The following is a 27943-nucleotide window of genomic DNA, read 5'->3' on the forward strand; positions in this document are numbered from 1 at the left end:
TTTACTGAACTGCACTACCAGAAGGGGCTCACGTGATTTTAACATAATAAACAGCCAGTGAGGCAGCCTGTATAAGTCGCGTGGTGGAACGGATTAAAGTTGAATAAATTTTCTTATTGAAATATTCAGAAGCCAACGTAGGCATTCTAAATGATAGCTACATAACTGGGAAACTGAAATATTAAAATTTTAAAGTACAAAAAGAAGGTCAGGAAGAGGTTAGTTTACCTTTTTTTTTTCAAGTGGCACTTACTGACTCATACATTGTGAAAGCTATGTTATAATGCCCTTACAATTTTGGTAGAAGTATATAGGATATATTTCTTTTTACACCAGCATTTAAGCGTTTTCTCTTAGGCATATGATCACATAATTAAGAATGTGTCACAGCTCTTAAACAACAGGAGTGGTTTGCATTCGGAGGATAATAGGAATGAGGCTATCATTATGAAAGATTTAGGTGGAGTGCTGAGGAATGAGTCATTCACATTTCTGTTCTTTAGTGAGCGAAAGCTGCGATGGACCTTTTTATGATAAATCAAACGCTTGCCAGAGACTTATAAAACAAATGTAAAATATTATTATTCTTTTTGCATGAGTTTTCGCATAAAGTTAGTCACATCGACCAATAATTAACGTGTGATCTCCACCGACGCACTGAAGCTAAAAGTCCAACAACCTTCTGCATCAAGCTGCACAGAACGCGGTAAACCGGTTTCTGCACGAAGACGTGGATCACGCAGCGTTTCAACCAGCCATTTGAAATTTCTAAAAAGTGCGAGTTCAAAAGTGCCTTAGGTGTGTGTTCGCACACAAAGTGAGGCCTTCATCAAACCTTTGGAAGCGATGGGTGCTAGCGTTGTTTCCTACCACTACAGCTACTCGTTTACGTCAGCCGTCGTGAATTGCACTCTGCTTGTAAGGCTACTCTGCCATCGACCAGGGCATTAACACTCGTACGTATACCGCCACACGGCTCGCAGAATAACTTCGGAAAGCCACTGTCACGTTTGTGTTAGTGCTTGTTTCAACGTTTGCCATTTTCATTCCTGTTTCTCGGTGCCATGGAAAAGACGCGAGAGCCGCGCGGCCTCATCTTTATTTACATAAACCCATTTGCGAGAAGCTCTGTGCAGAGTCTAAAACAGGCGGAACCCCCTTGCATACGAAATTTCGATGTTTCCCCCGCGACTGTCATAACCATATCCGGGTTTCTGTATGGGCATATCTTGTGCCTTCACTGAAACCGCCTTCTGGTGCACGTGATGTGAAAGGAAGCTAATTACTATGCGTTAATGAACATGCGCAAAAGTGACACTCCATCTTTGTCATCACTTACTCGTGTTACGCGCTCTTTGCTTCTCTTTCACACGTGCTGGAATCCATGAATAACCAAATAACAGAGCAAGCAGCATACCCACGAGACCCGTTAGCTTGTATATTCAGCAAATAATATATTCGCGTGAGTATAATCACCGTACACGACAGGTACGAAATGAAGCCACGGAACACAACATAAACACCGAACGCATTGTTCCCACAAAGTGAACCAAGTTTGTAACCACCTATCTTTTCAAGCGCTCTTCTGTTGTAGCGAAGAGAAATGATTGGTCTCTGTGGCTGAGTTTGAATAAGGCTTAAGTACAGACCCCCGTCCAGCGAATCCCGTCAAGCCGAATCCTGTGTACTCTGAACATTTTTAAAGAAAAATGACGAACGGGAAGGAAAACTGGCTGGTCGCTTGTTGAAAACAGCTCCCTCTACAAAGTGATAGGCTGCTTGTCGTTGAAAGCACGAGGTGCTCCCTTTCTCCGCTGTAGAAACGAACTCTCGAAAGAAGACGGCGCGAAAGCATTCGCACTGCCGTCAGCTTCGAAAAGCAAGACGTAAATGAAAACAAATGTTCCCTTCAGCGGGTGCGCGCGAGCTGGCTTTCGCGTCTTCACATTTATCTCCGATCCTGTTGCGTATCTTTCCAGTTTTTGAAATGTCACTGAAGTTTTTGCGAAAACTTCCATAACCATGCGTTACATTGACTTACACCGTCAAAGGACCTTTCTTCTTTGCTGCAGACTTAACGAATGTGCTGCGAAACGAAATGGCTAGCCTGCGGCTGTATCACTCATTGTGATGCGGCAATAAGAGCCAGCGTTCTGTTCTTTTCTCTCAGTATTTTCAGAGATGGTTGTCTGCATGTGAAAGGGCCTATATTCTGCAATTTTCATGGCAAAATCACAGAAGCAGGAGGGATCTTGAAGGGGAAGCAAGAAATCGACGCAAAGACGGAGGCACAGAGAACTAACAACGCAGTCAGAACGCACGCAAAGAGAACATGGGAGCTCAACGTACTTGGATGGTCTTTACCGGAACGTCAAATACAAGCTTGCCGGCTTTGCGCAAACATATGCACGTGTATGCTCTTACAAAATTATATCTACCTCCTATATTTTTAAAGGAAATTACCTTCATTGCTTGTTGAACCATGCTGTGTGCATAGAACATTAATCAGAAAAAAACAAAAAGTCTTATTCACATATGAATGGAACCGACTCTGTTATGGCGCATTTCACTCTAAGCAAACACTGAGTAATTCTGCTTTCTTTCACACTGAGAGTCATTTATGCTACTACGACTGCTGTTTTGTTCCTTAACGTGCGTCGATATTATTTTTGCAGATGAACATTGGGTGCCAGAATAATTCCTAATGAGTCTGGAGAAATGGCTGAATCAGAATAATTAAATTACATATTCTCACTCACTTCACTTGCAACGCTGTTCTTTTGCGCTAATTGGCCTAATTTTATAGTTTTGACTCTTCCCATACTTTGCTACGGACATCAGCGACAGGTTTTTTATTTTTTTTCACTGAATTAATGCTACAATGCTTTTGCTGGTGCTTGCCAATCTTCTCGTATTGGCTTAATGGACACAGCGTCATGCAACTCTACAACAGTTTTGTTGTCACGAATGACTTACGCTTGTGTTTCTTTCAATAAACTTTATACTTAATGCAGTGCAATCAGTCTGTTCAAACACAGTTATTCCTTTGCGTTAGGTGTACTTTTGAAGAGGGCGCGTTTGAGCATGCCTCTTCATTTTGAAGTAGCGCAACTAAGTAATCAATGATTCACTTAAATGCTTCAGAGAAAAACTCGTGCGTGCCTAACACTTGCTTGCGTACGAAGGCGTATACGTCATCGAAAAACAAACGCTTACACGTACTAGGTTCCATGCGTTTTGTTAACACAGCTCGAGACCAATAAAAGCTCATTCAGTTTACTTTTAGTTTAAAGTATACAAACAACATTTCAAGACGCTTTTTTCGGAATTTGGCAATAACTACATCTAACCCGTCATGCTGGTTTATGGTGGTTATGCTGCTCGGCTGCTGACCGGCAGGTAGCGGGATCGAATCCTTGCCCCCGTATTCACAAAACGCTCCTAGACTCGACTTTCACCCTTCACTTGACAGAGTTGAGCACTGCGCCACCACTCGGCTGAAAATGACGCTGCGCTACTAAAAAATTGCAGCAGACTATCACTAATATGCAGTGACTTGCCATACCTAGAGATGGCGCTACCATCGGCTTTCTCAAGTGAAGTCGAAGCGTTGAGTGAAGAGAGGTTCTAGAATACGGGGGTGAGCGTGGCAGCCGCGTTTTAAATACATAGTCAAAGATGCTGAGGTCCGGGTACTTGTATATTGATGCAAGTTAAGGAACCCGAGGGGATCGAAATTTCCGGCGCCTTCCACTACGGCGTCTGTCATAATCGTATTGTGGTTAGGCCGATAAACTCCATCAATTATTATTATTAAATAACATGTCAGTCTAGGTTTAAGTGTAGTTGGAAGGACGATTTACGCACACGGATACAGATGGGATGTTATTGCAATTACTTATTTATTTATATGCTAAGCAACAGTAACAATGTAACTTTTTATGCCTCAACTTGCTTGCATATGGCCTGGCCCACAAGCGGCACATTTTGTAGCAGTTTGCGGTGAACTTTTGCCTAGGCATTCGTGACTACGAATGCAATATGAGATGTACTAACATTTATCCTTGACTTTGGCACTCATGCCACAGTGTGACGAAGCCGCGAATGAATGTGACGTCATGCAGCCCTAGTTCTGGAGAAACATTCAGCAAACAAATTCCGTTGTCCCCCCCCCCCCCGATATATTACCGCTGTAGTTAGTAAACGCAATACTTGAAGATTATACACAGATTTCTGTTTGTCACAATATTATCACTCCAGTTTCACACTCCAAGCATCTTCGTGAAGGTGCATAGCATCACTATAAATCACTTATTTTTTAAATAAAATTTCTACAACTTAAATTTTGAAGGCGCAGTAGATCTAACAACGCCGTCAGAACGCACACAAAAAGAACATGGGAGCTCAACGTACTCAGTCAGTTAGTAGATCCCGTGCATTATAAAATATTGAGTACATCGTTTCCACAACTTCTTGTATGTGGTGAATTATAAGGTTTATATTGTGTTGGTGTTTTGGCCGCCTCACGGTCTCACAGCAGCAGCCACACACCCTTTCTCATATTTTCGGTGAGATGTTATCGCTAGCGTGTGAAACAGGGGAGTGGTGCGAGGGTGTACGACCGAGCCGCTGTGGCCGCACAGTTGCTGAAATAAAGCTATAATTGTTGTTAGACCTACAGGGACGCACTGCTTTCTTCTCTGCGCTGATTTCTAGCTGCGCTTGCGTCCCGCGTGGCAGTGTTTAGAATGCCACAGTTGTCGGCGATCGATGATGGCACTCTCTGCAAAGCACTCTTATCATAAATCATATACGTATAAAGTTCTTTAGAAGTATTACAGGAGTATTACTTTCGCAGTGAACTGTGTATTCAATATACTGCAAGCAGAATTGGTTTAACAATTGTCTTCCCACCTGTAGTGAGGCTACATACGATGCATCATTGTCAGCTGTTCAAAATATCAATGATGACCAATAAAAATAAACGTCTGGTGGCAAAAGTAGGGCAGTTTAGGCAAGCGCTAATTTACCATCGTAAAATAATAACTCAATTATTGCAAATAACATATCAATATAGGAACATAATTTTAGAATGACGACTCATTTACCTTTGTTCCAGGGATACATAATGCCGTTGGTTCGACTGTAAAGCTGACTTATTTGGTTCTAACGACAGTAAATATATCTGCGTAGCAGGCTTACACTGTTAATAATACTGATGTCAATCAACTTTATTCACTTCGAAGTGCCATGCGCCTCCTGCGTTCTCGCCGATGTTCTTCGTAAGCGTCAGTGCGACCTCTTGAGGAAAATGAACGTGGGGAAGTCACAGTTACTCAGACACTGTTATATCTTGTTTTGGACACTATTTACGTGACTTAACAAAAATGCTGGTCTCACACATTGTTTTTATGACCAAAGACACATTGGGAAGCCTTTTAGGCAGTCATTACCGAGTTTCATATGCAGCGAACGTTTTCAGGAAATCATGCGCCAAGTCTCTAATGAGACTACGCTCGATTTAGTGCAGGCCCCAGTAGAACAGCTAGGTGTCCGCATAGTGCTTGTTCCAAGACACATGCCCGTATAGGGTGTGCTCGTCAGCTGTGGCTGCAAGGGTCATAAAGCCATTGTCCGTCAACCATCTCTGAAACACCATTCTGCCCGTTCCTGTGTTCTAGCAGGAGCTGTTGCGAACGCAAATTAATTAGTAGTCATGAAAATAACGTGCTTGACAGCTGTTGTAACTACTAATCTGTGGTTCCTCACACCGACAAGGAACGTCAACCTTACTGCGAGCGTCCGCTTAGGCCATATAGCAATCACGTGTTAGTATAGTAACTAAGCCCACGACTAAATCACGCAAGCGTAATTGCGTTGACGTAATGAATTTGCTAGGTCAAACAAATGTCGTTAGACTTGGCTCTTTGCACAAATAGTGTGAGGGAGCTGTTACTACATAGCATGTGCGAAGGACTGAACATCAAATCTTGCATATGACCCAGCTACTATTGGTGCTCACAATTAAGTAGCGCGTGGAAGTACACGTCTTAGGCGTTTCTCGCCGTGGTTTCTAATATAGAGTAATTCTTTTAGTGTTCTAAGAAAAAGGTTATGCTAAGTTGCTGTGTACCAACACACGCATTGTTAAGTGGATCACAGCTATACAAAGTCAGTCTGCCCCATAAGCTAACACTGGCACATCTATTAGCCACAAGAAGTTTAGCGGAACCTGGGGACCTGTGACGCTAGATACGGGGCTTACGCTGACGCGCCGCACATTTAAATACCTGACGCAGTGATTCGATCCACCCCCCTCATTTTTTAATAAATTCCGCAGATATGTAGTAAAGTAATAGTATGCTTCCATGTTTTTGGACTTCATTTTTGTTGAAATTCGTACGTTCGTTTTCAGAGTATAGTTTTTAGAAAGAAATTTTGTTAAAGTTTATTTCTCGCGAATCCCCAATCCTACGAAATTCGGCTTTTAATTTTGGATTTCATGTTGTCGCGATGTGGTCTTATTGATAAACATTTTGATTTAAACTGCTTTGCATTGTTGATGATATTCCTGCTTCTCTAATATTTTATTTTTTATCACTTGAATTTTTTTTATCTGCTAATAAGGCTGTTCATGTACTCTGCTGTGTAATTACTGAAGTGTACTTTTGGGAGGCAGGAGCTATTGTCATTCTGTGGCTCAGCTTTTTATACCCGTCTTACTCATCTTCTTGGTGAAAAATGAAGGACCTAGTATTATCATTATTATTTTAATATGACATCAATACTAATAATAATAGTATAAAATTTTGGTAATATTTTTCTCTATACTCCAAAATTTTAAGTGAAACGATATCTCACAACGAAAATATGCCAACCCAGTAAGTGTAGTTTAGATGTCTTTAAGGTTTGACCGCATTAAGATCTATGCACTGTTATGCCTAGGAGTCTACACTGCGCTTCATTGCTTCTGCAAAGTATTCAAGCTGGTATCATCTGGTGCAAGTGGCCTCAACATTGATAGACGGACTGATGCAAGCAGCGTTGAAACCAGCGACTAAGTCAGGCTGATGCATCAACGGCATCTCTTGCGGTGCATTTTACGTAACGCGTGGCAAGCCCCCTCACCCACGGGTCCGATTCCAGCCAGCGACCAGCGGCGGTTCCTGATTGGAGGCTTCGAACAACTGGCTGATGCAAGGGATCCCCAGGGTCTATTAAGAACCAATCGTCACGAAGAGAGAGAAAGAGAGAGAGACCGATGAAATCCTGGCTTATTGTCGCCCCTCAGTGCGAGCTCCCTAAACTGTCAGCCCAAGTGCCGAATATGTCACACCTCCTTTCACACTGTACATATGTCACACTGTACATAAATGTTGCGTTAACTCACCGTCGCCATGTCCGCTTCGTCTATCAGCTCTTCGCACACGCAGCCATCAGCTGAGATACGCGATATTCAACAGTGCACTAACACAAATATTTCGATACAAAACACCAGCGTTTGTTCGTTTCACAACAATGAAGCTTGTGGTGGTTAACGAAAGGATGCTCTACAAGGTTACTCTCACTGATAGGTGTGCGTGCCTTTCAATTGAAGATTTTCAGCTTCAAATATGGCCTTTAAATGTTAAAAATGCCCTTATAAAATAGAACTTTATCAGCTGAACTCGAGTTGCCAAAACATTCAACAGCAAGCGTTTGTCAATATTTTTCGGATTATTCTGAAATCACGCAGCCCTAAGCACAATAAGCAAATCACAGAATATTATACAATGTTACTCTCCCAAAGTACTGCAGAGTGTCCATCATAATGACGATTAGCGTGCATTGTTCTTACAGCAGAGACCTCAAAGACGCGGTCTATACGACCCGAAAACGGTTCACCGATCTTTCAGTTGTGGTTCGTGGCCCTTACATGACGTTCTTCGTCGCATAAATTTTTTATGACTTTGTGACTGTTCTTTACCCTGCTAAATTTCCCCGCTATATTTTCTAGCCTATCGTGATTAATAATGGTTCGTGGGGGTGAACTGCACACAAGTGACTAGTCTTAAGTGTTTATTTCATGAGGCACCACATGCGGTCACAATGCGTCGAAAAATAACCACAGAACAAGAAGTATGCTTCAGGATCGACGTCCAGATTCTAGTCATTGCGTTGATCGGTATTGATATACTCATTGAAACATGACACTGAATCCCCTCTAAAACAACCCATGTATGATATACGGTAGTGGTTTTCTTCCAAACGGCAAGTTGCTGAGATTTCGTTCTAACTCCTCTTTTACACGCCACCTATGCATTACCACCTATTCACTGTCCAGGCCCTATGGTACATATTTTTGGTGTGTCCGACCTCGTAGTTGATGCCACGTCGAGACCCCATTCCAACCGTGTCTTTTAGCCATCAGTGTGCGCACGTGTGTGTAAGATGGGCATTACTGCTACTACTAAAATTACCGAAACCACAATGTGAAAATGAGTCCTTAAATGTAGCCTCCTTTCCTTCAATCATAGCGAGGGTATTGTGCTGGCAGGCTTCGTACCTTCAGGTAGTACGCGATGAATTATTGGTCAGCTGCCAGCTCGTAATAAGTTCATACGCTAAGTGGCACCAAACAGGCTATTGAAGGGTGTTCCACACTGCCGCCTTTTCTACTAGCGGCACTGACTGACAGTCCCACGTTTAATGCAGACACATACCTCATGAAGTGGACGGAAAAATATCCGCCGTGGTGAGTTGGTAGATCATAGCACGTGTTATTCGAAGGTCTCAGGTTTTGTTCTTGACCAGAGCATGTTATCTTTTGTCCGCCTTTCTTTCTTCACATTTACATTACAATTACTTTTAATAACGTTCACAATACTTTCCTTGAAGGGATTGTCTGTTAGATCTCGTTAACGTTGTGTCTAATGAAAAAAAAAACTAGCTCTTAAATGTACATTTTTTTCGAGAATGTGAATATGATGAAGACCATATAGTGGAGGGCCCCATAAATTTTGACTATCTTCGTTTTTCTTTTGTTTGTCATGTAGCTAAGCTTGAACACACGGGCCTCTGACATTGCGCTTCCATTGACTCTGTAGCCGCCATGACCGGGAACCGAAGTGTGACGTTTGGGTCAGCAAGCAATCCCTGTAACCACCGCATCACCATGACAGATAGCTGGGTGTTGCTTGTTCATCACTACTTTTAAGTTGTGATGGACTATAACTACTTTTGAACTCTTTTTCAACGATGAAAAGGAGTACTGAGTCTTCATAAGGTGATTTATTCTGTCACCTGCGTCATTATATGCTTGTAAAGCTGAAGGCGTAAATTGTTCAACTCTCAGTTCTATACCAAAAGAGCGTCGCACTCGGAGCAGCACGACGGACATCTGCAGTCGCAAAGAAGCCACATCTAAGCATGCTAGGCGCCAGTAATCTGCCTGCCTTGCAGTTTCCACCCTTCTTAATTTTAGCGGCTGCGGTGCCTGCTTTGGCCGTCAAAGCACTGTCAACATTATACAACCGAAAAGAAAAACAGAAACCAGCAATTGCCCTGTTGGCACCTATTATACTACAAACTTATTATCGCCTCATTATATTATAACACATCGCTAACGCTTGGCTTTGGTTTTTTTTTTGCTTGCTTCTTGATTTTTTTTCATAAATTGTTGAGAGGGCTTTCGACGGCCAAAGTTGTTGTTGCACCCGCAGTGATAAACAGGGATCAGTATTGCAACGCAGGCACATTACTATCACCGCACATGCTCAGATACGGCATATTTTCGACTGCAGCTCGTGCTGTTCCGCGCGCGACGCTCCGTCGTTATAGACATGAAGTTTGAGCACTGTACATTTAAATTCCGTGACCGTGTTGTCTATCAAACATTGCCTTATATTATTACCATGGTATTATGGTGCTAGCATTAAGACCCTTGGCTTCTAAAAAATCTGCAGTTGAGTCATTCGGAAGGCCTTGGCGGAACGTGCGCCTGCGTTATTATTGGGTGCTGGATGGGAAGGGCGGAGATTGGCCGAACGAATTTCAAGTAATCGCCCCAATATAACCTGCGAAGGTAACCAGCTGTTGCTTTCGCGACGTAACGCTGACAAATTTCTCATGCATTTAAAGCTAAACCAACGCTCTCTTCAAATGAATATTTACATTGGTAAAATCGGATGCGCAATATCCAGACGCAAAGGAGACGCTCCCACTCATATTCACTTTGCCTTTTTTACCTGTCATCTTTCCCGTTTTCTTCGAATTTCCCGAGAAGCTGTGTGAGCACGTCAAAGAGCACATTATCTGTTAGATATTATTTTTTTTTCACTCGACATCTGAGGAATAAAGCGATCCGGAACAGATGGAAATCAGATGTAAAAGGAATGTAAGTGATAGCCTTCTTTTTCACCAGGGTTTGTGTAATACGCGAATTGTATATGCCATCTGAGAAAAGGTTGAAAGGAAGTATAACGCAGTTTCGTGCACTTTTCTTAATCTCCAACAAAATAATATTATAATCGGAGGAATCATACGTGCCAAAACCACCATATAGTTTTGAGACACACCGTAGTAGGGACTTGGCATTATTTCCGACCATCTGGGGTTCTTTAATGTACTCCTAAATATAATGACTCCGGTGTTTTCCGTTTCGCCTCCATCAAACTGCAGCCATTGCGACGCATTACCTACGCTTGTTAGAAATGCCTGAACCATAGAATTATGACACCGTAACCTAACATTGTCCAGTAATTTGTTTTGGTGATGATAATACGGTGCTGCGGAGCCTTCAACGCAAACTACATTAAAGCCTACAGTCATCGTGAGATGCTACCGTGGTTCCTGGAAGATCTCAAATAGCAATATTATTTCTCTCTGGTACGTTACCGAGGCCTAAACGAGAATAACATTTACCAAAACACATAAAATCAGAGCTATATTAAAACATTAAGATGCTGTGTATATGACTAACTCTTGGTAGCACTCCTTCAAGGTGCTTTATGATGCTGCTTCGAAATTAGATATGTTGCTTGTCAGTTTTCTAAAAGAGCACTTAGAAACGTTGGAATGCCAAAGTGAAACTTTCATTGGCAATAACTCAGTATACGTCGGCTACAATATTAACTGCACACCCACTTATCTTACTACTGGAAACTTGTTAACACCACATCTCATGTCAGTTCAGCCTAGTAATATTTTCAGTTGTTTTCGTTGCTTCATTGTGTTAGTGGTAACTAGATTGAACGAAATCTCACACACTGCACCTTAGAGGGTTATGTGTTTATTGTAGGTTGGTGTTATTGATGCACTTCTTGACTTTTTTATCGCATAAGCTTTTTAACGGCAAGTTAAATGTACATAAATGCCCCATATCTGCAGTGTCTGGTCTATTTCAGCATGGCAAGGTTGTTTCGCTCTTCGTGCTGGCCTCTAAGCGAGTGGCCGTAGCACTTAGACAAATTGAAAACCAGCTTCTGTTAAGGTCGTACATTTGAGAAAATAAAACACGCACACACACCTGTTTTCAGAGTGCTACTGTCAGGAGTTTTATGGAGGAGCTTGTGATTTTTTTTCGCTCGTACACAGTCATTTATAATAATGAAATGAATCTGCAGCTAATGTTGACAGTAATGGATCATGTCACATCTCATGTTAAGTGGAAAGATTTTGTTAAGCTTGGTAAGGACGTTCAAGAACATTGAGATTACAAATTAGTATTAGCTAAAAACGTATTTCTTCAGCAGCAGCAGCCGCTGCCACCAGCTAGCTTTACAAAAAATGGCCAACTCATCACGCAATACTTATCGTTACACCAGAATAGGGTAGCTTATATTGGTGCATAAAACATGTGTAGAATGAAGGCTACGAGCCCTGTAGTCTTGCCTCTATTGTAGACGCAACTACACGGCGACTGATTACCCGGAATCAATATTTAAAAATGTATCGTTGGAGAAACACTACAAAAAAGTAGGAGAGTAAATGTACACATTCAACAACACGCAGTGGTACGTGTGCAGAGTTGTATATGTGCCTTTATTGTCCTGGTCTTTCGCGCTATTTACCGTAGTATATGTTCAACCAACTAGCCAGGGACGGGGCCAGGATTTCTTCACCGGGGTGCAGGGAATGGGGAGGAGGGCACCCACAACAAGCGGGTTCATTCAGCGTCAGGAAGACTTGCACCATGCATTCTCCTTTAACTGTTTGCACGGAGGGGGGGGGGGCAAAGGGAGGAGGCAGACAAAAGTTATGAAGCGGAGGGAGTGATTCAGTATCCTTGTACCCCCACGCTATCACCCCCCTGCACTACCCCACAAGTTCACTTATCGAAGATTGAGAGCGGCGCTACAATCTCGTCTATTAGCACCTTCTTCTCAATAATCATAATTTTTTACATCTGGTTCAAACGTACTGGGCGCGTACATAAGTCGCTTCACCATGACACGTACAAACCCATACTGGAACCGATACGATTATTTTTCGCAATATGATGTAACAAATAGCAGGAAATATGACATTCAGGTCAACTATTGGTTTCCCTCTAGGCGCCAGTAAAAGATAAACATTCACATTTGGCTGTTTGTTGAACGAAGCTAGCTTTTTTTTTGTCTTATGAATTGTAGCACAAGACGAAATTTCATTGATTCTACATTGTAGATTTGTGCACCCCTAATAATTGTATATGTATAAAACCAATAATTTCATGACCAGAAATGTGCAGCACTAACCTTTGTGTCATTCTTGGACCAGCTACTGGCCCCGTACGTTATTGGTCAAAATTTTTTGCACGCTTTCTTTTCATTTACATCTTATAGGCTCATTTTGAGGTTTCTTTATTTTTTTTTCACACACAAGCCCATTCCGGCAATACAGCGTTCCAGCTGAAGAAAAACGACAGGCCTGCATAGAACGTTCACCATAGTCATAGCGAAAGCTGGAGAAACGGCCTTTCAAGAGCCCTTGTTTTTGACACCCCTGAGGCAACTACTGCAGGCACACTTTCATGGCGCCAGCTATGCCATAAATCATAATTTTTGTGAAGTGGGGAAGCACCCACTACGCCTTTATTGTTATTCTGCGAAGTGCGCTACCTGCTACACATCTGTAAGGCATTATAAGCACATTGTTGATGTGGTGGCAGATTACGATAAGTAATTACAGTTCAGTCTTTGTAATTGAGCTGACAGCTTTAAATGAGCTACTAGTTTTGTAATTAGCATTGTTTGAAGCCCATTCGTTATTCCGCTCGCCTACCACGCTATAATAAATATGTTACCTGGTTCTTTGGAAATTATTTCAGGTATGTTTGCGAGGCACCCACTGCGTCATAAATCATCGTAATTTATGTTTAGAAGGGAAGCGTTGGCTGTGTCATTATTCATCATTCTTCTGAGAAGCGTGGCACATGCTACATACTTGTAGAGCATTATATGCACGCTGTTGATGCCATAGCTGAAGAAATATGGGTGAGACTTTTGTAATGGCTGGAAGCATTCAAATACCCAATTGTTACGCAAGTGGCATTGTATGACGCCAGGGTCTTTGTGCATGATAACAGCTTTCGCTCCTAAAACTTCTCGTCTAAAACTTCGGCATAAGATCAATGCCTTCCTGTGGCAATCGCTCAACCACCAGTGCTTACACCAGGCGGCAGACTGCAGTGCAAGGTGTGTCATCATAATAGGAACTGTATTGTGACTATCGAAACCATTTGGCAATCAATGTTGGCGTTATTCTGTGTTCGCATAAAGTATATATTGATAAAATACCCCTCACCCCCGCACACACACAAAGACGCAGATCATATGTTCTATATGTTGGTAAACGTGCGTGAGCGGGGTAATGAACGCTGCTGAAGGAGAGATCAAACAAGCCGGCACATATCTGTAGTTCGGAGGACGCATGCGATACATCACCCCGTGTGTTAGACCTGCTGTCTAACGCTTGAGCACTGCGTAAACGCCCCGCCCGTCTCGAATAACCTTAAAGACGCGTAAGGTGGTTTTCTCGAGCAGCAGCTGTGACCATTCATTCTCAGGGCGCATTCTCTCAATCACAAGAGCACGTGCCATCTTGGCAGGCATCAGCCATGGGCTCGTGTACCGTTCTACGCGCTGAATTCTCAACGCGAAGAGACCGCGAATAGAGTGACTCTCGTTGGAGCGGCAGTATGCTCTTACATCGACATTCTGTGTAGTTGTGCCATATCGGATGCAAAACAGTTAGCTGTCAGCCTTCATCCATTTAATATTACATTTATTCCGGTTCTCGCATTCTTCGCTTTGCCCTTGCCCTTAAGCTTTGTTTTTTACAGGGAAAACTGTTATGATACGACAGCTCTGTTTTGGGGTCGTAACCACTTTAGAGCCAAATAAAAAAGTCACAGCTTTAACGCAAAGGCCAAGCAATGAACGCGATAGCAACAAATTTAAGATCACGGGCAGAAAGCAAATTGAAACGTGCCCCGCGTTTCTCACGCTCAAAGGATGCACAAAACGTACTCACAGGTACAGATTAACACGAATAGGCGTCTCAGTTGTTACTTCGTTGTGTCTGAAAAGCGCGTACTTTTCGCAAAGGCTGCGCAACGATTGCAGTGACCTTTGTGCGCCTGATAACTACAACAGGATTGTTCCGATGAAACTCAAAGGCAAGACGTTAAACTCAAAACGTACAATTCTCCCCCCTGCAAGAGAAAGGCACGCGATCGAGCGTGCACCCACATATTCTCTACGGGGCTTAAAGTACGCGTGAGAGATGAGAGCCGCTGCGCGCTCACTGCGCCATCTTGCTGATAATGCTAAAGACACCATACTCACCCCCTCCCGAGATGCCCGCCAACAGCGGTAATTGGTAGATATGAATAGCTTGCCGTTTGAACGTTGCAGAAGGTACCTCTCTGTAGTTCAGTGGTTAACGCCTCGTATTCACAACGGGGAGCCAGGTTTCATTCCACGCTCCAGAGGCTTTCTGTGGGATTTTTTTTTCTTCCTTGCGCTGAGCTATACATAGAAACGTATACATATAATGGTGCATGACATCGACGCCGACGTCGACGCTCATGCCAATACCGACGACAAATTCCAGCCGAGGGTGCCAATATAATTGCTATCGCAATAAAAAAACAAACAAAACAATCCAGGAGAGTCGGAATGTGAATGTGAGCCCTCTGCGTGACAGCTCAGCGTACTAGCCAGACCGGTTTGTTTTTCGTTATTACCGTTTTCAGAGCGACGATACTGCTTGACACATCTTCACACAGACCCTATGCAGGCTTCATGTCGGATAAGTAGTCACGCAGACTTGTGTAGGAGAGCGCTTTAAAAGAGTGAAATAGCAGCCATGCGTCACGCAATGGGAATTTCACAACAAGTTGGTTGTGCAAAGCTCTCAACCACATCAATGAAGTGCACATAATGTCCTACAGGTGTGTAGCGCATACCACGCTTTTCCTCCGAATAACAAATAATGGTAAATTGTTTGTTTATCTATGCTACCGTTAGCAATACAAGTGGTTGCGTCATTGATTTACTTTTTGTTCTTTTTGTATTTCAGTGCCTATCTTAAACTCTATCAGTACCTGCTCTTTCATGTTATTTTTAACTCGTGTGTTTTTATTTCTGTATATTATTACTCTTATGATAATAATAATAATAATAATAATAATAATAATAATAATAATAATAATAATAATAATAATAATAATAATAATAATAATAACAATAATAATAATTAGTCCTGCTAATATGATTGTGACTTAAAAGCTAGAGCTAATTGCGAAAAACAGTGGCCGTCCCTATTAAGAATGTACTTTCAACTTTTTACCATTTATCAACATTAAAGCAAGAATTACAATGCTGCCAAAAAAGGGCCCGAATCTTATTTTCAAGTGCCGCGACAGCCCGGCATGTGTACATGCTGTAAATATTTACTAAATAGCTTCTCTAGCGAAGAACAAGTTATGCGTAATTTTTATGCCCATTGATAATCAAGAGGCCGACTTTTCAAAAGCCGAGAAGCAATCGCACATTCGTGTCAAGTGCGGAATTCAGCTTCCTACTCATTTGTCCATGCTATGAAAAATGAATTAAAACATGGCAGATCTCACGTACAGTGGGAATCGATTACATGCGAAGTACGAACTAGGAAGGATTAAATGTCACTTTCAATTCAGTACAACAATATTAGGCGGAGGTAAATTATGCCGTACATGACTTTCATGTTATTATTACCAAGTTTGAACGTGTGATGTACTTTCGTCGTCTGTTCAGGTCACGTGAAACCAAATTTGGTATATGTGGAGCTAGCAAAACGGCTGCGAGCATGCTATGAGCGTAGCAGGTAGTCATGTTTTACACGACACGCATGCCTTGATTATAATGTTTGGACGTGTTTTTTACCTTCGTCGTTTATTCACGTCATGTAATACCAAATTTGGTATATGATGAGCTAGCAAAACGGCCGTGGTCGCGCTATGAGTGTAGCATGTAGTCGTGTTGCAAATGCCACGCATACCACGATTCTCATGTTTGACGTGTCATTTACATTCGTCGTTCATTCACGTCACGTAATACAAAATTTGGTATATGTGAAGCTAGCGAAACGGCCGTGATTCGCATTAAGAGCATTGCATGTAGTCGTGTTGTTACGTAACATGCATCTAATGATTATGATGTTTGCACCTGTCACATACTTTCGTCACCCCTTCACGTCCTGTAACACCAATGTTGGTATATGTGAAGCTAGCGAAATGGCCGCGAGCACATCACGAGTGTGGCATAAAGTCATGTTATTACATGACATGCATGTCACGCTTTTCATGTTAGGACCTGTCGCTTGTGTTCGCCATGCAGTCATGTCATACCATTACCAGTTTTGCAACTTGTCATGTGAACGGAAGCGCCGCAAGAACAACAGGGCCTTGAAATATAAATCATGAAATTCATGAGAGACTTGTCATAATTTCTATGTTATGACTAGTCACTCATGCTCGTCATAAAGTCATGATTTGCCTGCAACAGTAACAGGCTGATCAGTGGCTAGCGCCCCCGTACTGAAAAGTGGACATCACCGGAGTTATTCTGTATGCTTTCCACCAGGACCACAGCGAGCTCAGAGCCCAGAAATCCCTGCGCGCGGTGTTTTCCGCTGCTGCCGACAGAGACTTAAACAATGAGCTGGCTCGGAGCTTCCTCGCAAAGCTGTGGTGATAGGTAGCAACAGCCCGCCGTGCGTATATAGGCCGTAAAAAAAGGAGTGAGCACGCGCCTCCACACTAGTCTTTGTACGTCTTATGCTTTCCCCGCATAGTTTGCTTGGTAGATAGAGAGTGCACTAAGGTCACATAGCTTGGTGCAGAATCCACGTTTGCGAAAACAGCGCGCTGCTGGAACGCAAGGAAGTAACAACAGTGGGAGCTCGCACTCTATCTGTATATATTTGTGCTTGTGTTTCGTTCGACCCTCTATTCCTTTAAGCAGTGCGCTTGAAGTGTCGAGCTGTAACGTTTCATCATGCTCATCCTGTGTGTTCTTTCGATGTGACCTACGTGCTTTAGCTGCATGTTGCAAGTTTTAAGGTGCTTGCCATTTTTCATGCGACATTCTCATTTGTAGCTATCGCTTTCATTTCTTCGCCCTTCCGACAAAACTGACTTTTATATGTGCTTACTGATTCCATTTTTTCTCGGAGTTCCGATATGCTGTATCCAGGTGTATGACAACTACTTCAGCTACAACAAAGGCTATACCATGACCTGTGGCATTAGCCATTAGGATAGAGATGTACCACCATAGGTGCTAACGTGGCTGCATACATGTCGAATGGTGCTATAGCTGTCAAACACCAATATATATTGCGCAAGTTCTGATATATTGTTACGTAACAATATCATTCCGTGATTCCGTATCATTCCGTATGACTGGTACATAAAATATACAACAATATTTTTACGTAACAATACCAAAGCACAATAGGCTCTCGAGTGACAACACGTTTCGCTTTCACATTTAACCAATTCCTGTGATGGAGGGACCAGCCATGTTTTCGCATTACTTATCAACCTTATATTTCACAAGGCTTTCCTTGAGTGCTCTAAGCATGGGGTAAGGATCGCCGCACATGCCCTTGAAATCGTCTTTCTCAATGTCGAACACAACGATGCCTCTTATATCTCGCTTGTGATCGAGAAACTTGAACGACTTCGGGGAAAGAGACGATACGTAGTTGCGACCGGACCAAGCTGTGAGGCAGCCAGTCTCCCTAATGTACTTGTGGTTCCAGCTGGCGTCGTCCACTTTGCGGCAGATGTCCCAGTAACCGGAAAGTGCGTGTTTTTCGACGCGGCCTTTAGTCACTCTGGCGAGGGAGCCATTTCTCACCCAGTATATGTAGCCGGCAAGTGAAATGGTGAAGAGAGTCTTTTCTCTGATGCCTTCATCCCATTGGTGGTGATACATCATTTTGACATCCCTCATCACCTTCTCCAGTGAGTGCACCCGCAGGCCACGCACTGGATTGGGACAGCTGCCAATGGTGGGCGTGCCAAAGCGATGAGACATTTTGATGAACGCCTTTACGTTCTTGTACGCCATCGGGTGAAAGTACCTGCTCTCCACGTCACTACTTAGCGGCAGGGTAAGCATAAACGTTCTGGACTTGAACCTGGCGGACAACTCCACGACGAAAGTGTCGAGCAAACGGGGCTTGGCGATTTTTTCGGGCTGTATTACATGCAGGACGAGCCCGAAGTTTCGAAGGTAGGGACGCTTGAGAAATTCCATGATGCTATTTGCAAATTTGGTCCTCGACTCCGAATTGTGTAAAGCTCTTGTCAGGTGCTCATAATTCAAGCGGGCACCACCGACTGCGACAAGGCGTCGCATAGAAGGGTCCAAGCCATGCACCACTGAACTGAATGTTTCGAGGTCACGTGGTCCGGCAGTGGAATTAATGTTCAGAAAAGTGAGGTTGGAACCATCGCTTGTTGGCCCAAGGCAGCAGTAGATCACTGAAGAGCACAATCCTACTGGAACGTCACTGGGGGTGAACGGCAGTGGGTGTTCTGGTGCCTTGCTGTTGTAGAAGCAGTGCATTTCCGTCTTCGCGTATGTGAGAGAAAAGAACAAAATAAATAGGAAGAATACTCATCAGTCGTCACACTGTCATTTGTTAAAAAATTAAGATCGCAGGTTAGAAGCGCCAAAACAAAAGTGTATTCATCAGGCGTAAAGTAGGCTTTGATAATATTAGCGTCTAAGTGATGACCTTATAATCACCCAGCTGTAAGTTTGCGGACACTTTTGTGCCACTCCCCATTGATACGAAGGCTTCGGAAACAGGGTCAAACTTCCGATCCCAGGTTCAGCTGCACATTGAAAAACTACTAAGAAAATATCGTCTGTACTTGTCTGTTCAAGGAATTAAGTAGAAATCATCTGACGGCAAAAATAAAAGGTGAAGTCCGAGTTAGTATCATCTGGTTGTACATTTAAATGTAAACTGTTACACTGACGCCTGCCCAACAAACCACGAAGCTGGTCTACTTGGCAATGCACATTTCTTCAAAGTAATCCAACGCAGATTTTTTGGAGGCAGACACAAAAAGACATAATATAAGAACAGCATCTCCACTGTGTTACAATTCTGCGTCCATGTTAGATATATCACAGCTAGCTTATTTTCGCATAGAATAAAAATATAGTGAAAACAGAAGGGCGTTTGACCTCTTCATAAAAACATTCAAAAGTTGGTGTTCTGCCGACACATGTGTACATTGGCTGTTTCTGCGCGAGAAATATTATTGTGCTGAGAAATATGATTCTTGCCACGCCGCAGTGGTCTAGAGCTTATAGCACTCATCTTCTAGCCCGAACATCGCGGGATTTAATTCCGGTTGGGGCGAATGCATTTTGAATAGAGGCGAGAAGGGTTGAAGCCCTTGCGCTTAGATTTAGGTGCACGTTCAAGAAACCAACGTTGCCAAAGTTTCCGTAGCCCTCCACTATAATCGTGTTTTCAGACGTTAAACCCCCAAAATTATAAATATATTATTATTAAGAACATTATTCTTGTACTACCATCAACATCCGCTTTTAATACTTTAGTTACCACAATACCAAAAACATTTTCTTATTTAAAATATTTCTTTTTATTACATACGTTCCCGTAAATGTTTTTGCCGCTATAAGAACGTCAGTTATGGTCATACGTTATACTGTAGAAGTATCTTGGAAATGAGTAGTTCATAATTTAAAAATTAAAACAAATCACAAAGAAAATCTGAATAACACGAGGGCTGGCTGACAGCTGATTGCTTTATTCAAGCGAAACGAAAAAGCAAAGAAAGAAGAACGAAACCATGCACGCGCAGCCTATACCTGTGAAAAAGGACTACATATGTAACATCATCAAGTTTTTTTTTTTCAAATACTTCAGCTCGCAATTCCGTAATGTATAATTGACAGTGCACTAGCACACGCGTCAACATTTTTGCTGATAGCCAAAACTTCCGCTATTTATCTTATGCAAGATTCATTGTGCCTAAAACAATGGTCGTGCGTCAAAATTCTCGGGATCAATCGCAGGCAGCACAGTGGGTGGACAAATTAGAAAACTGCACACCCTTCAAAGAGCTATGGTGCTCAAGCAGGTGGATGTTGACTATGGCGCTGTTCCACTTATGAATATCATCTAACTAGCCAGACTCTCCAATTTGCTGCGGAGGAATGGTTGGTCTATGACAAAAAAATTTAGCAGCACGAGTGAACAACTACAAAAAAGACACATGAAAGGAGCACGAGTGATGACTTTCAATATTATGTTTAATAAAGAAATATGCCATTAATATTTGGCTGCGCATGTAACTGAAAAGTCAGAAATGTCAGAGAAAAGCTGTAGCTAAATTTTGTTTCTTAGTAGGAGTTATAGTGACGCGCTGATACAACTGCTTTGTTCAAGATTATTGAAATATTCATTTAAGATTTTGATTTTAAACTACTCATGCAGCCGTTATAAAACGCATTGTCTTTACACTGCTTACAATGAAAGTGAAGGGCATGTAGAAGATTCCTAACACACAGACATTGTGTTCACGCACATTCTCGTAAGCGAAATTTTCTATTTAGGATTATGCAAAACTAGCCAGACGTTAAACGAGATTTTGTACACATGCTGACTCGAGCACTGGTTGGGTTTCAAAAATGCTGTTGTTCGCATGTCTTCTTCGCGTTTTTGGCAGATATGCGGAGCAAACGCGTGACAACTTGCGCGGATCAGTGAAAGCTACGTTTACTCTCTATTTACTACAATTTCTTTTATGGTTTGTGAATCTTGAAATAGGTTGTGGATTTCTTGAAACTTTTCTTTCAAAGTTGTGGATTTGTTGAAACTTTTCTTCCGCCTTTGTTGACAATATTCACTCTCTCTTTTGGTATGTTGAGAGGCTTACAAAGGCTCGAACAAGCTTCAAATGAGGCCTTGGAGAAAGCTCGGGCATTTCAAATGCTTGAATTGAAATTACGTTTCATCTCGAGTGCTCTCGAAATTTTCACAACGAATGCAAGCAGTTTATCACTCTATCTTGTTTTATCAACCTACTCAGAGCGCTGGTATAAGGCAAAATGTTTTTGCCTGACCTCTACCTCTACGTCCAACAAATACGATTGATAGTAAAATATAACTTTTTTCATGCCAAAGAATAATGCTTCTTTTTGTTGTCGCCTCATTCATGTAAACTTTAATCCTTTGGAAGACTTCTGAAAGACATGGGTGATTCGTTTACACGTTTTCACTAACCAATACTTTATTCCTGAACAATGAAGAAATAATCAATAACGAATCAAGATACATATATTACAGGCTTAGTTGCACTTGATTGTTTGCACAATAGTTATGAAAGAATATAACGCACAAGATGGGTGCCCCCCAGCCACTACAATAACCAGTGAAGCAAATACCGCCGTTCTAAGATAAAATTCTAGAGCTGTGAAGCATTTATCCCAGTATAGTTAATGCACTTTCATCCTAGTAGAGTTTTAAACATCGACTTCATCCTTATTTTCAATACTTCATCACACTGCGCTCGATAAACACTCATAAAGCACAGAAATGCAAAATTTAGATGGCAGCCGACAGATGGAAACAACGTATTCGGTAATCAGGGTGAACAGTGGTAGTGCCTCAGCAGGCTGGCCAGCGTTTCGATATGAGAACCTATCTTTTAGATGCGGAGCATCTTATACTCGCGCCTTGTAGTGCGCCGTCCGCGCCGTCCGCGCCGTCCGCACCGCTTCTCAAACATTCGACAGCTGACGCGCGCGCATGCGCCGTCGCGCCGTCGCCCACTCTTCCACCATCTGTGCATCCCTTCCTCCTCTACACACCGCGCGCGCTTCACTCCTCCACCATCTGTGCACCCTTCCTCCTCTACACACCGCGTTCGACATCTACAATTCTCCTGATTCTCCAGTGGACGCGCATGTGGCGTCGCGCTTCGAGAACATTCAACAGCTGACAGTGCATGCGCCGTCGTGCTGTATATATACTCAAGGTCGGCGCTCGCTCGCTCAGTTGCCGCTCGTCGGTTGGTTTGTACGGCGCGTCGACGTCCAAGGTCGCGGTGAAATGAATTCCAACGAATCCACAAACACAATGATCGACGTCCCTTCGACCAGCGCCGCCCTTTCGCATACGTGTGTACGTGTTCACTCATTTAACACCCCCTCCTACAACCACGTTAACCAATTTAGCCATCGACCCAAGTAAGTCGCAATTTAACACCCCATTTCACAACCACGTTAACCAATTTAGCCATCGACCCAAGTAAGTCGCACTTTAACACCCCGTTAACCAATTATATGGTCCGCATCCTCCTCAGTGTTCCCCCGAGGGAAGCTGCGGGCAATTTTTTTCAAAGGCACCGTGTCATCCTTATCCTGTTAGGTTTAAGGGGGTTAGTGGTGACGTCATCTCCTTCTCGTGGCGCGTGTCCCTGTTCATAATCGCCGTCTGAAAAAAAAAAACTATACAGCAGAGGAGTGCAGTCCTCGCTTCAAGTCGGCCAGCCTGTCTGAGGAACTTCTTCTGTTCACCCTGATCATCCCAATAAAGCAGAGAGTAGTATACAATGTTACGATGTCAATGGAAGAACAAGCACATTCTTACGCTGTTCTTGTAGCAGAGGTTTCGCAATTTCCTTTGAATTATTCACAAGACGTCGTTCATTGAGCATAACCTGCCCTAATCTCCTTTGCAGAAATATTCCCGATAAAACCTGCCACGTACGTCGCTCTGACGCGACTGCTCGTCGAGGGAGGCCGGGCGTGTGTGCCTTGCACGTAAAAGTACTTCCGAAGTGTATTTGTTTTCCTGGGGTGATATTTAGCAAGGATGAAGCTTCTCGGGCACAGGAGTTTGCTCCGTGCTTCCCTACGGTGGTTCTGACAGGAGGACAGTGTGGAGCGCGCAATTGCAGCGCTGATAAAAATAGCAGCAAAAACTATTGCATGGGGTCAAAAACACATGTGCAGAATTTGGGGCAGTTTTCAAAGGAACACCGCACGTGCACACGTCAACGCTGCCACTCAGTCCACATTTAGACAGTGCAGCGATGCCAGCGAGATTGTCGCGTAGTCTTTTTGCCAACATCGTGCCTCACACTAGCATGTTCGGGGGCGTCTATTCCCATTCGGGCAAGTTCCTTGGTACCAACGGTATAAAAATTTTCACCCTCAAAGCCAACAAGGGCACAGACGAAGCGCTTTCATGCAGCTCGTTTTGCATCTTTTGAATACTATACTGGTGAAAAAGCGGATATGCTACTGCTTTCTACAACACACGTCCGAAGATTTTGCTGCAACAACGAATGGGTAGAAACCCCACAACAAGTAGTTAATAACATTTCTCGTATCAAATACCACTAGGGGCGTTTGCTTTATGGCAGTGATAGGGTGCCTGGATGTGCCCAGAATAAGGATGAGAGAGTGTTTTTGAAACACCATATTGGTTCAATCGTTCATGCTTACTGGCATTGCTTGGCATGCAGAGAGGGATTACTTTCAGTAAAATGCGCAGTCATTTGGCTCAGTTTATCCCTTCTGGTGGTAGGGCTTGAACATTTTATGGTAATAACAAATAGAGAAGCCACGCGCGATGTATTTGATGGCAAAATAAACGTTTTTAGAGCGCTATATGTGGGTATGTCTACCTTACTGAATGCGTAGGTCCTCATTCTCTCACGGTCGACTGATTAGGTTGACGAGCAGCGAAATTGACTTGGCATGACAAGAGTATGTCAAAAACATGAATGACGGCTCATTACATCAAGAACATGACATGCTTTAAATGTACACCAAGGCATATGCGACATGTTTCATTCATTCAATAATTCGGCTCAGTTTGTTGTGTCTTATTGTGGCCGAACTAAACAATCGAACCCTGACCATCAAGAGTGCCCGTGAACGCGCTGCAAAGTTTGGCTAGGTGGTCGCTACGTGGGATTGCCCGGTTGGCGCAGGTTCTCCCCTGCGTCTTCGCCCCGCCGCGGTGGTCTAGTGGCTAAGGTACTCGGCTGCTGACCCGCAGGTCGCGGGATCAAATCCCGGCTGCGGCGGCTGCATTTACGATGGAGGCGGAAATGTAGGCCCGTGTGCTCAGATTTGGGTGAACGTTAATAAACCCCAGGTGGTCAAATTTCCACTACGATTGATTGATTGATTTGTGGGATTTAACGTCCCAAAACCACTATATGATTATGAGAGACGCCGCAGTGGAGGGCTCCGTAAATTTAGACCACCTGGGGTTCTTTAACGTGCACCCAAATCTGAGTACACGGGCCTACAACATTTCCGCCTCCATCGTAAATGCAGCCGCCACAGCCGGGATTTGATCCCACGACTGGCGGGTCAGCAGCCGAGTACCTTAGCCACTAGACCACCGTGGCGGGGCGAGCCCTCCACTACGGCGTCTCTCATAATCATATGGTGGTTTTGGGACGTTAAACCCTACATGTCAATCAATCCTGCGTCTTCTTTGGACCGAACTAAGGTTTTATTTATGATCATCATACTCAGTCATCCAAAAGGCTAGGCAATTTAACCTTACTGATAAAAGGCTCGCTTAAGAATAGTCTAAGTCATATCAGCTTAATCTAGCTTATTGCGAATGGGCTTAACGTAACTATGCTACAACATACAACAGGCTATACAATCTCGACTCACTCCGAAACCACTTGCTTGGGATTAGCTTAGTGTAGATCAGCCTAATCCTGCTTAATAGAAATTGCCCTATCGTGGCCATATTCTCTCGTCCAACTAGCTAGGCAAACTCTACTTTTCAAATATTGATGCTTGTAGATTTGGATTACCCTAATCTAGCTTTATAGAATTTAATGAAATTAGCTCAATGCGACCATACCAATAACCTAAACGGCTAATTATTGTCAATATACTCAACATGTACTTGTTCAGGATTATCTTAACCTGGATTTATTTATTCATGTTTAATCTGAAAGAACATAGCCTATAGCCGCGTCTAATGTACCTCATGGCTGTGCTATTTCATTCTGGACCATATTTGAATGATGCAACATAATATTCAGTAATTTTGCCTGATCCCACTTTATAGTATAGTTTGGTATCGTGTAGTGTTAAATTGGTTTGTACAAACTAAAACAGGCTGTGATATACTGAAGATATAAGAATTTTGTCCAAGCATATCCAGGTTTATTCCAGCAGCCTAATTAGTATCACTCACAATGAATCAGTATTGATTTGTATCGGTTACTATTGATTGCCTTGTCTATGCTTATTTAGCATTAGCTTTATTTACTTGTCCACTCTAAACACGGTAGCATTTACTAAAGGTGCCCATTTTCGCAAATTTGTGTACCTTTATATAAAAGTTATCTAGCAAGCTTTGCAAAATTACGATTTACTAAATATGCACAAGTTCAGTTTTAAAGTAGACGTTACGGAAATAACCTGTTGTACTCAATCCCACTATCGGACGACCTTGCGTAAAAATAGAAGTTACATTTCACATTACATGGTGTACCATTTACGCAAAACGACTTGCAGGTGATATAGTACAGCTACCACTCTGAACCTCTTTGTTCCTTCGCGCTTCTTTTTTCGACGCATTCCAGGAGGTTGCGCTCGTCGCAAGCAGTGATCAGTCATGTGTGGCGCAGCAAAAGAAGCATGGCTTTCCACTCTTTTCGCATTCCTTTTCGCGCGTGCCTTGTGTTCTTTTTTTTTGCTCTTCTTTATGTGGTTTTAATGTGCAGTCTAGATACATATGCTAATGAGTGTAAACCTTCGCGGAATAAGTCAGGTGGGAGGAGCTTGTTGAAACGCACACTCTGGCGCATTGTCTAAATGCAAGTACGTGGCTGCTTACACAACGTAACGAATGTGGTGACCGAGAGCAAGCCCATCGCCTTCATTAATTAAAACAGGAAGACAATTGAGCATTCGCATATTCGAGGCACCTTAAAATTAGCTTGCACTGCAGTACTAATGGCTCAACCATGATTACTATTCAAATACGGTCGACACGTCAGTATTGAAAAAGACGCGAGATTTTGTTACAGTATCATGACATAAGTGTAACATTATTGTTCTTTGATCAAAGTTCGAAGCAGCTGAAGCATTACGTCGGCATTATTAGAACAGTAGAAGTATTTTTCTCATGCTCGTTCACTTTCATCTACTATGTGATTCGTGCTTACTGGACTATGTGTTATGTGAAACTAAATAGCAGTTGGCAATTTCTGACAAGAAACTATTTGCCATTTTGTTCACTCGCAAATGTGGGATCAGCAAAAGAAAACTCAGATGCTGTGGAAAGGTGAACTTGGTAAAACAGGCAAACTGCTAAAGGTGCTAAAGAACTGCGCAGCGAAATACCATTGCTCTTTGCGGTGAAAAGTTAACAAAAAATAGATATACAAACTACTCCTCCTACACCGAATTAAGTCAATTTTATGAATACTCCTCACAAAACCGGAAGAAATGACTGAATTCAGCGCGTAATATGTAGACCTGAAATGTGTCTGCATTTCCGTATATATAAAATATTCAATCACATTAACCAACTATCAAGCAGTAAGCGTATGTATGGTGCGCAAAAATACATGAATACCTAGAGCCCACATCAAGAGCCCGAATGCTGTTTTTTTGAGAGATGTAAATTGTAATGCTTAAGTATACGTGATTGTATCAGGAGAGAGAGAATACTTGGCTGACACACAAGAAACAACTCATGAATAAAAATAACTTCACCTGGCCTTCTTAAACTATTGGTTTCATGGCACACCATGTTTAGATGACCCGATGTTTATGGTCGAAGTAGTGATGATATGATGCATGCAAACTCTAAGCCAATTAAAAGAACATTGTTTTGTATTTTTGGGGAAGTATTAGCGAATCGTATACCCTATTGACCTGGACACCGCAACTGTCGTGCTCTGAGAAGACACGTCCCAGAAATATTGCAATGCTCCAGCATTCAGAAAAAGGCAGGAAACACGACATCTTCCACGAAAGTTCTGATCCCCCAGTTTGCATATTAGTACACTGCTTCATAAAGCCACGGAAAAGAAGTACAAAAGAATAGTCATACACGGGAAGAAGCACTGAAGGATTTGCCACGCTTCAGTTTTTCGGCGAACACTTTACTGGGCCGATCATTTGCGAAGGAATGTTCCGGAGGGTGTCACAGAAAGAATACAAAAGAAAGAGGAACGCACCCCGTGTTCGGCGACTGTGCGTGTGTGGCACAGATTCCATGCTTTATACTTTTTATTTCTACATGGGTTAGAAAAAATAAGGTAGAGCGGTTATGTTGAGTGCAGCCCCTACAAATAAAAGGTGATTAGAATTGTGCTCATCTTTAAGTGCATTAATTGGTCGTCATACAATGCTGCTGGCACTTTGTGAATATACTGGATAATAAC

General features: G+C 42.7%; 2 protein-coding genes across 2 annotated transcripts in view; one reads left to right on the top strand and one right to left on the bottom strand.

Annotated features, from left to right (window-relative positions):
• LOC142775925 (neuronal cell adhesion molecule-like) overlaps positions 1–27943 on the top strand; it is a 935753-nt gene that overhangs the window by 448224 nt on the left and 459586 nt on the right. The window lies entirely within an intron of this gene.
• The window catches only part of LOC119187693 (endochitinase), a 23369-nt gene continuing 13394 nt past the window's right edge, over positions 17969–27943 (bottom strand). The window contains exon 3 of the mRNA XM_037435771.2: positions 17969–19088. Within this exon, the coding sequence (XP_037291668.2) occupies positions 18039–19088 (1050 nt within the window). The 3' untranslated portion in view covers positions 17969–18038. The remainder of the gene's footprint in view (positions 19089–27943) is intronic.

This window comes from Rhipicephalus microplus, chromosome X (genome assembly GCF_043290135.1).
Source record: "Rhipicephalus microplus isolate Deutch F79 chromosome X, USDA_Rmic, whole genome shotgun sequence".
Lineage (NCBI taxonomy): Eukaryota > Metazoa > Arthropoda > Arachnida > Ixodida > Ixodidae > Rhipicephalus > Rhipicephalus microplus.